General features: G+C 46.5%; 1 protein-coding gene across 2 annotated transcripts in view; it reads right to left on the reverse strand.

The window, feature by feature from the left end:
• DPYSL2 (dihydropyrimidinase like 2) overlaps positions 1-9,379 on the reverse strand; it is an 81,953-nt gene extending 72,574 nt beyond the window's left edge. The window contains exon 1 of one of the 2 annotated variants that reach the window (XM_053367687.1): positions 8,730-9,379. In XM_053367687.1, the coding sequence (XP_053223662.1) occupies positions 8,730-9,101 (372 nt within the window). In that variant the 5' untranslated portion in view covers positions 9,102-9,379. The remainder of the gene's footprint in view (positions 1-8,729) is intronic. The other variant, XM_053367688.1, reaches the window with a different exon arrangement.
• Positions 9,380-10,022: the final 643 nt, after the last annotated feature.

Genomic DNA, 10,022 nt, shown 5'->3' on the forward strand with positions numbered 1-10,022 from the left:
CTGCCTGGTTGTTATGATGCAGCAGGGTGCCCTCTTCAGTGCCACATTATTGAATATTTGCCATGTAGCAAATATTCTCGATACAGGCAAAATCACAAGAGCCAAGGAAGCAGTATTTGCAGCCACAGCTGACCAGCAGCAGCTACATCCTCACTTCTTTTGCCCACGCAGTTTGCAGTTGAACCATGTGAGCAAAGGAACATTTTTCTTTTGCAGATGGGCTTGAAGACAAGTCTTTCTCACCTTTCAAAGTGACTCACACACCCTCACACTCTTCTCTATTCTCCATCCAAGCAAACAAAAGCAGTTCTCAAACTTCTAAGACACATTCCAAAATGCAAAAACAGTAAAGCCAGGTTTGAAACAAAGCCGGTGGCAGGTGTGGCTGGGGAGGAGGAGTGGATGGTCCTGTGGCGGAGAAAGAGAAACCTGGATGGCTGCATTTGGACCCTGGGCCTGAAAATCTGTTTCATAAAAGGTGGGGAGGGAACCAGAGTGGTTAAATGATATGAAAGCTGGTTTATTGCAGCAATAAACTTCTGAAGTGGACTGTGAAGGTAATCAGAATATGAACAATGGAGGAGAAATGGTTAATGCTCCATCCTGAGACTTCTCTCAGTCTGGATAATATAAACAAAAGTCCACAAAGCTCTTAGACATTTATTTTATTGAAGCTCACAGGGCACATGTAGAAGTATTTACTCACATTCCAGTAGGCTGTTCTTTTGGCTCTGAATGAATGTGGTTAGGGAGCTCTTTATGAAGTTCTCTATAGAGTTCTCTATGGAGTCTTTGGTGGAGTTCTGTAAGAATGAATGAGCTTATTCCTCTTCCTGGGCTTGCAAGAACTAAACTACCCGGACCCTGAGATCATCTTCTGAGGCCCTCCTTCGTGTGCCTCTTCCTCAAAAAGTCCAGAGGGGGGCAACACAAGAAGAGGCCTTCTCTGCAGTGGCTCCCCAGGGAGGTTCACCAGGTGCCTTCATTAAACACCTTTAGGCGCCATACCCTTCTAAAATTTGACTCTTGGGGGGGGGCAGTGTTATTGAGTTACTGTTCTTATTGTGATCTTTTCTGTGAACCACCCTGAGACCTCCAGATATAGGGTAGTATATAAATTCAATAAATAAAATAAATAAATAAATAAACTGAACTAGGTTGCAAAGGAGAGAGGGAGTTCCCCCCCCCCCCGCTCTGGGCAGAGCCAACAGAAACTAGAATATTACTGTGCCTTCATTTTCCAGCCTGCCGTGAGGTCTGGAAAAGGGAAAGGCACTACCTTTTCTTAAAGGGGAAACATTATTATTTCTTCTACTAATACTTAATACACTGATTTGCTGTCACTAAATACCTGAACTGTTAACAAGATGAGAACTCATAAGAAAGCCGGGGTGGGGAGGGGATGAAGGACTAAATCAGGATTCAGTATCTAAGCATTTACAAGAACATTAAACAATTCTCATAAAAATGTGTGCACATTAAAACGGAACACAGTGTAGACTCGACTAGATATTTATTGTTTGTTGGTGGTGGTAGTACAACCCCTAATCATTGCTCAATCTCCCACCATTCCACAAGTTGTTAATAAATTCTGAGTTCTTCACCCTCTTATGCAACAAACTCTTTTACATCAACCACCTTGCAACATTACAACTGCAGGCAGAGTATGTTTGATTTTTAATATACTTGAAGCTTTTACCATCCTGATTTCTCCCAGTATAAAATATTACATTTGGAAGTGTAGATGGTGTGCTACAAATGGACTGAAAATATGAATTTAAATATCTCATGCTCACAGGAAAAATGTGGAAATGTGACCTGATTTTTAAGCTACAGATGTACCGGTATTTCCCTAACCATCCATATGGTTATCTATGAACTTTAAAGCATGTGTAAATTGCAAGGGGTGCTGGTAAGGGACCCCAGGATTTAAAGTGTGCATATAGATGCGTGTATTGGTAAAATAATGTATTAAAATGCATTATATTAGGGGAAATTGTTTTGCAAAAATGTGTATATTTGAAGAAATTCACACCAAAATGCTTACGAATTTTCATGAGGATCCCCACGCCCACAAAAAATCCTCAATCTGATGTGGAAATTTAGAGAACTGAATTTGATAGTGGGAAAAAATGAGAAAGAGAAACTGAGATTGCTGAAGCCTGCATTCAGACAGGACTTTATTCATTCTTTGCAACTTTTCCTTGCCTGTAAATTTTCACTTTTTTGATATCACACATGATGTAAAAGCCACTTCTAGAAATCTAGTGGAATCTAATGGAAATTTAGTAATCATTTCTGTGTTAAATTGTTTCCAGAAAAAGTCCACATGCAACCCTGTAAACTTGGAAAATCATGGGCATTTTGTGTTGCAATTTCACAAGATGAAAATTGGGGTGGTATCCCAGTTCTTTCCCACTGTTTAAAAATTAGCGTGACATTGCAGTACATTAGTCAAAAAGTGATAGTTCCATAATGCAACAGGTACTCTAGTGTAAAAGGAATGTTAGAAATTGCGGCAGAAGTGCTAGCATTGCAACTGATGAAATTCACACAATAAATCCTACATCTGAATATTCATACAACCCTTGTGGCAATAGGGGTCAACAGCTTGACAATCAAGAGCCACAGTGGCAACCTCACTCATTTGAGCGAGAAATGTACAGGCACTTGTCAGGCACTTAAAAGTATGTGCCACATAAGATACCGCATGCAGAGGCATGTGTGCTTGGTGCTTTGATTTGTGCTTTGTGTTATCTGGATTATCACAGCTTTCCCACCCTGTTCTGTTGCATGCACTCATTTAGTTGCATGGTGGAGAGGAGGGAGTGTAAGTGAGGTTGCCACTGTGAGTAAAATATAACCCAATGCTGAAAGATCAAGGAATGGGGCATGACTGCTAGAGAAGGCCAACAGTAAGGGAGCAAAGAAATTCTCTATGAGCCCAAAGCCAAGTGAATGACACTCAGCTAAAAAGGAGTTATGCCTGGGTTTGGAAGCATATATCAGAGGCAGAATCACCCTTATCAAATCACTAGAGCAGTTCGAGGGCAGCGTTATCTTCCAGGCAGTATTGGGTGGATACTTGCTAGTGGTGGGCAGGAGGTCATAGACAACAGTGAACTAAGCAGAGTAGAGCATGCACATTTTACCTGTAAGATAGTTTTGACACACACTTGCATACACCCTCTATATTTTGCAAGCGAAAAGCACGATCAGAGTCCATGGACACATTCTAGCCAGGCAAATACAATCAAGGAGGTTGCAAACTAGGGCCAACAAAGGGTTTAGCCTGGGAAGAGTCCCAAGGGCTGGATAGAAAAGCCTGGAGGGCCACATTTGACCCCCAGGCCTGTCCCCGCACTAGAAAAGTTTGCTCAGCCGCATTGATGAATATTTCTCTGCTGTGTTTCAGCATTCCAGCTTAATGTTGAGCTAAGTTTATCAGTGCAAAACTGTCGTAGGATTGGAAACAGGTTCCACACAGGTACAAGGCTCCAAGTACAATTGACATACAGATTTTGTGGCAGAAAATCTAAGTTAATGGCCAAGTACACAATTGATAGGGACCTGCAGCCAATCCCGGGTCTCTGGTTAATGCAGAATATCCCAAGTTCAATTCCCAACATCTCCAGGTAGGAATGCCCATCATATGAAACCCTGGAGAGCCAATGCCAGTCAGTGTAGACAGTCATGACATAGATGGATCAATGGTCTGACAGGATTGGCAGCTTTCTATGCAGTTTCAAATAAATGTTTGTCTTGGAATAAATTAAATGTGATGCCATTCACACAATTAGCAATAGTGTGAATGGCTCTTTACATGTCAAAAAGAGTTAGATGAGGCTTGGTCTATATTAGGACTTTGGTGGGGGAGGGGGGGGTTGACACTTTGTCCCCCTGCAGATAGGATATTTTAGACTCTGGGCTTAATGGTATTGATGCCCGAAACTAAATGGCCTTATGCGGGGGGGGGGCTTTATTATTCACTTACTTCAAAATGTGCTAAGCCAACCTTACTGTGTTTGGGGGACTTCCTACCTGCCCTGATAGCACTGCTGCCCATTCATACAGATGGGGAGCCAGTCCAAGTTGGCAAGCAATGACTCACGTCCAATTTTAGCACTGTGGGTCTACAGCACTAAGATCATATATGAACCTGTGCCTGCTACCAGCATAAAATTTGAATCACCATATAATATCAGGTGATTGACAGGTAGGTGTCCATGCCCACCTTCAAGGAGGGCCTATGGAGGGTGGGCCAGTCCTGGATCTGACCACTGGGCAGATCCTCACCACTTTTTTTTTAATCATACTGCTTGCATGAATGGTGTCAAATTTAGTATGGCCCTCATTCACACACAAAATTTGGGGGGGTGTGCTTTAAAAATAGAGTTTGTAAACTTGTCATTTGGTTTCCACAGAGAGGATAGGGGTTTTCTCTGAGGTGATAAGCTGAGCTGGTGACTCCTGAAAATTCAAGCACTTAGGGGAGCTGCAATTGTGTAATATCTAACAAAGTGGTGCATCAGCCACATTCCTTAGATGCTACCTAGATAAAGAGATTGTAGCTGCTGTGCAAGCGGAAGTACACAAAAAGCCACTTTCTGCTTTGAAACGGAAAGTCTGTTAGTTGCTGGGTAGACTTAGCTGCTTCTGATCTTCAAAGCTGCAAATGTGAGCTCTTTAATGGCAAAGGAAAATGCAGAGTGTGGCAGTATCCCTTGGCTGACATCCCGGAGAAGCTTGTTTGAAGTTGCTTATATATTGCTCTTAGAAAGCAACTGTTCACAGCCAGCCGGAACTGTGCCTCAAAGATGTGTTTGCAAAAAGGAAAGACCTGCTTCTTTTTATAACCATTGCCATAAAAAGAAAATGAAATGGTACAGAAAAAGGGATAAACATAGTGGTCAACATATGCCTTGGCTGCCTGTACTTGCAACAGGCAGTATTTCTGACAGTTGAGTGATTATTAAATAAGGAGTTATTAATTCCCACCCCCTCCCCACCCCATTTTGGTAGCCCCTTAAAAATGGCTTGCTCGAACCATAACCCGCGACACTTGCCAGATAAGACCAAAGGTCCATCTTGCTTCCCACAGGGGGAGCCAGATTCTTCAGGGGAGCCTCCAGTTGGGACATGGAGGCTGAATGTCGGTTGTTGGAAATCACAAATTGGGACAGTGCTGTTGTGCTCATGTTCTGCTTTCAGGCTTCCCATAGGAATCTAGTTGGCCACTGGGAGAACTGGGATGCTGGACAGGATGGACCATTGGCTGAGCTAACAGAGATCTTCTTCCTAGCAACTGTTAGAGATACACTGCCTCTGGTCATTGAGGTTCTACATCACTGTCTTGACTAATAACTGTTGATATAAATATTTCATCTTTAAGTTTGCCTAATCCACTTTTAAAGCTATCCTAGCTAGTGGTCATCCCCATGTCTTACCGGAATGAATTCCATAAGTTACTTGTACATTGTGTGAAATGATTCCTCCTTTTTCTCTGTCCCAGATCTACTGGATACCCCTGAGTGCTATTGTAGAGGAGAAATCTTTCTCTCCATTTTCTCCACCTTCTCTTCTTCTCCCCTACCCAGGCAGGGGATGCATTGCTTTCTCATTAGGTGGAGACTGGAGGCAGCCATTTAGGGCAGTGACACTCATAAGACATGGCAGGCAGCCCTTCACAGGATTGACCAAGAGGTGCTAAGAAACGCACAACATTTTTTTGTACAGCATCATATATTATATTTCCCTGGTCTTTATGTATGACACCTTTGAAGGTTTGCAAGTGAAGGTGGACAGATTTTTTTCACCTAAGGTACTGAGATGGCTCTACATCCCCTCTCTCATTATTGAGACCATCATTCACATCCCACAACATATTCTATCAAGCCTCGTGCTTGTATAAGATAAGCACCCTAAACCCTATTGCAGAGGAGGGGATCCTCAGGGCTAGGGGCATCTTTATCTGGCCCTCAGGAATCTCCCTGGACCACAACATTTCCCCATGCCACTCCCCTCATTGGTCCTGTTCCACCCACTCTTTAAGTGCTTAACTGTTGGTGCCAAAGACTCTAGCATGCCTGGATGAAGAACTGTGGGTGTGTGGAAACCTGACATATTTTGCATGGGTGGAATGTAGCTTACTGTGCAAAGCTAAGTATTTCATCCTTTGCTCCACCCACTTTTGTCTCTGGTCACGCCCACCTGAAGCATGTGGCCCCCTGGGGGTTGTCCATGGGGGTATGTGGGCCTCAGACTGAAACTGCTACCCACTCATTCCCTATTGAAATCAATAGAACAATGTCCAATGTCTTTTGCTCTAGGGCCAGCTGCAGGGGAACTGGGTTTTTGTAAGGGAAGGGCTGTCTCTCAGCCTCAGACGCCTGTTTGCATAGAGTGAGTTTCATTACTGCATCAATCAGTAATGCAGTCAGGAAATTTTGGGCTCTGGGCCAAATGGTCTGGGTGGCTCATCTTTCCTATGGTGAGTACTTCACTCACTTCAAAATGTAGTAAGTTGGCTCTCCTATGCCCTTAGTCCCTCCATGCTGTCTCTGCTGAGGGGGGCCCTGTACTTCTGCTCCCCAGTTCTACCCTACCTCTCAAGTGGGGTGACTTAGGTCTCTGTCCTCTCCCCCATGCTTTTTAACATCTATATGAAGCTGCTGGGATAGATCATCAGGGGGTTTGGGCTGGGTGTTCATCAGTATGCAGATGACACCCAACTCTACCTCTCTTTTAAATCAGAACCAGTGAAGGCGGTCCTATGTGAGTGTCTTGAGGCAGCTGGAGGATGGATGGTGACTAAGAGATTGAGGTTGAATCCTGACAAGACAGAAGTACTGTTTGGGGGGGACAGGGTGCAGATGGGTATGGAGGACTCCCTGGTCCTGAATGGGGTAACTTGTGCCCCTGAAGGACCAGGTGTGAAGCCTGGGAGTCATTTTGGACTCACAGCTGTCCATGGAGGTGCAGGTCAATTCTGTGTCCAGGGCAGCTCCTTTTGGTACGCAGGCTGAGACCCTACCTGCTCGCAGACCGTCTCGCCAGAGTGGTACATGCTCTAGTTATTTCCCGTTTGGACTACTGCTCTATGTGGGGCTACCTTTGAAGGTGACCCATACGTTTCCAAGCACAATTCAAAGTGTTGGTGCTGACCTTTAAAGCCCTAAACGGCCTCAGCCCAGTATACCTGAAGGAGTGTCTCCACCCCCATTGTTCAGCCGAGAAACTGAGGTCCAGCTCCGAGGGCCTTCTGGCGGTTCCCTCCCTGTGAGAATTGAGATTACAGGGAACCAGGCAGAGGGCCTTCTCAGTTGTGGCACCCACCCTGTGGAATGCCCTTCCATCAGATGTTAAGGAAATAAACAACTATCTGACTTTTAGAAGACATCTGAAGGCAGCCCTGTTTAGGGAAGTTTTTAATGTTTGCTATTTTATTGTATTTTTAATATTCTGTTGGGAGCCGCCCAGAGTGGCTGGGGAAACCCAGTCAGATGGGCGGGGTATAAATAATACAATTTATTATTATTAATTATATTATTATTATTATTATTATTATTATTATTATTATTATATTACTAACAGCAACCACATTGGATTCCATCCCCAGTGTGTCCAAGTTGGGTTGGAAAATACATCTGCTGAAAATCCCGGAGAGCTACTGCCAGTCAGTGTTGACAGTACTGAGCAGGTTGGATGAGGGGTCTGATTCAATATGACAGCTTCCAAAGTACATCTTTCCCTTTGGGACCAGGCCTACAGGTAGTCAGACCAGACAGACCAGCACTGGCTCAGAAATGGAACAGTACTGTAATTTGTGATTTGGAGCAAATATCCCATTTACCTAACAGACTGACTGCTCCAAGTGCACCCAAAGAAAGGTTCTCTCTGGACTAACACAAGTTCAACTCAAGTTCTTAAAGCAGGGATGGGGGATTTTTTTTTCAGTCCATGGACCACATTCCCTTCTGGGCAGGCTTCCAGGGCCAGAGGCAAAAATGGGTGGAGCAATTAATTTAATGTTACCTTTGTACAATGCAATAGTTTCAACACACTATTCCCTCTCCATTCTCCATCAGGGCAAACAAAAGTCATTATCAGACTTCTAAGGGATATTCCAAACAAGCAAAAACACCCAAGGAGGGTGTGTAGCATGGCTCGTGAGGGGTGTGGCTTGGGGAGTGCTCCAAGGGCCAGACAGAGACCAATTTGGCCCTGAGTCTCCCAATCCCTGTTTAAAGGCAATGCCTTCAAAATGACCTGAGTCTGGGAGAGTTCCAAAGCAGACAGAGGATCCTAGTCCACACAATCTGCAAATGTAGCTGTTTTCGTTTCGTTTTGCTTTTGTTTTGTTTTGCTTGCCAGTGAGCATCTTTGTCTGGCAATTGACTCCCTACAGCCTTGGAACCTGCATTAGGATGGGTGGGGCTTCCTTATTATACCACTGCTCGGAAAATGCCTAAGGCAGAAAAGGAGGAAAAAGTCTACCAGCTTGAAAGAAATGGGTGGCGGGGCTGGGATGGAAGGTTGCTGCAGCCTCACACGTGCCACACTCACACCCTAAAGAGCAGAATTACCTCCCTGACGATCTGTCGATGGGGACAGTCTGAGCACGGTTCCCCTCCCCGTTCACTTTGTCTGCCCCCGGTGAAAAAGCGAGCCCAAGATCAACTGGATCTCAGATCCCTCCCCCGCTCCCCGCACCAAAAAAGACCTCTCACCTTGTCGTTCAGGTTCTGCAAAGCCTCTTTGCCAGTGGCTCTCCGGATCTCCACCTTCCTCCCGAAATCAACAGATGGTTCCCCTCCCTTCCTGCTCTGCCAGGAATAATGGGACTGAGCATCCGGTCCGAGGTGGGCCACGTCCTTCTGCTTGGCCACGATCCTGCCGCCCGAGGAGGAGGAGGAGGAACCGCGTCCTACCGAGAGGGAATCGAAGTCGATGGTTTTGTTCTCCAGGGAGCCTTCCACCGGGCAGAACATGCCACAGAATTTCTGCCGGGGCTTGGGGCTTCCGGAGCCCAGGTTCTTGAAGAAGGCTGGAACTTCCTCCTCGTCCTCGGTGGGCTTGCCCGGCTGCCTCTTCTCGGCCATGGCTCCCTCGCTCTCTCCCCGGGTCGGGTCTCGCTGCGAAAGGCAAAGCTCTTCCCGATCCGAGCTCCGGCTCTGGCCCTGGAGGCGGGGGAAGCGGCGGCTGGCGCTAGCGGCTTGCAGAGGCGAGCGAGGGCTGGACGCCGGGGCGGTGGGGAAGGCGAGCCTTTGTACTGCTGGCCGCCTTCATAGAGAGAAGGGCGGGCTGCTGGTGGGGCGAGGTGGAGGGCAGCAGCTGGAAGGCTGAAGGCGATGCAAAGTTGAGAGGCGATCAGGGAGGGAAGGAGGCGAGGGGGGAGAGAGACTGTCAGTAGCAGTGCAGGCGGGAGGGGTGGGTTTAAGTTCTCAGCAGCATCCAAATGACGATGAGGATGATGTGAAGGGGGAGGGGACAGGCAAAGCAGAGAGAGGGTTTTTTTAATTTAAAAAAAGCCTCACTCACTCTGCAGCAGAAACTGGGAATTGATCCGGAAGTGATGTGACAAACGAAATTGGCAAATGGACTGGATCAGCTGGTGGGAAAGGGGGAGTGGATCCCTGGGCGCACTGCAGCTTCCACAAGTGGTGGGGAGGAAGCTGGAAGGTGTGTCTGTGTGAGGGGGGGCGGGGAGGTGTTCAACGCCCACCACGCCACTTTGGCAAGAGGGGCTGCGTCGGGAGGCTGAAGGCTTGCTCCTCTCAGCCACACCCACCTCGCGTCTCCTGCTAGCACGCTGCCGGCTTCTTCCTCTTCACACACACCCTCCGCTTTCAAGGCTAAGCTTGTATACAGAAGAGGGGGGATTTGGGGAGGGGGTTTGATCTGGGCAGTGGGGGGAGGATGCTGAGTCAGAGATATGCGGAGCCCCTGATGTGAGTCGAAGTGTTCTTCCTCTCTCCTCACCCTACTCTCCTGGGGTCTGAAAAGAGATGGGAGGGTAGGGG

The sequence above is a fragment of the Podarcis raffonei genome, chromosome 15 (assembly GCF_027172205.1).
Source record: "Podarcis raffonei isolate rPodRaf1 chromosome 15, rPodRaf1.pri, whole genome shotgun sequence".
NCBI lineage: Eukaryota > Metazoa > Chordata > Lepidosauria > Squamata > Lacertidae > Podarcis > Podarcis raffonei.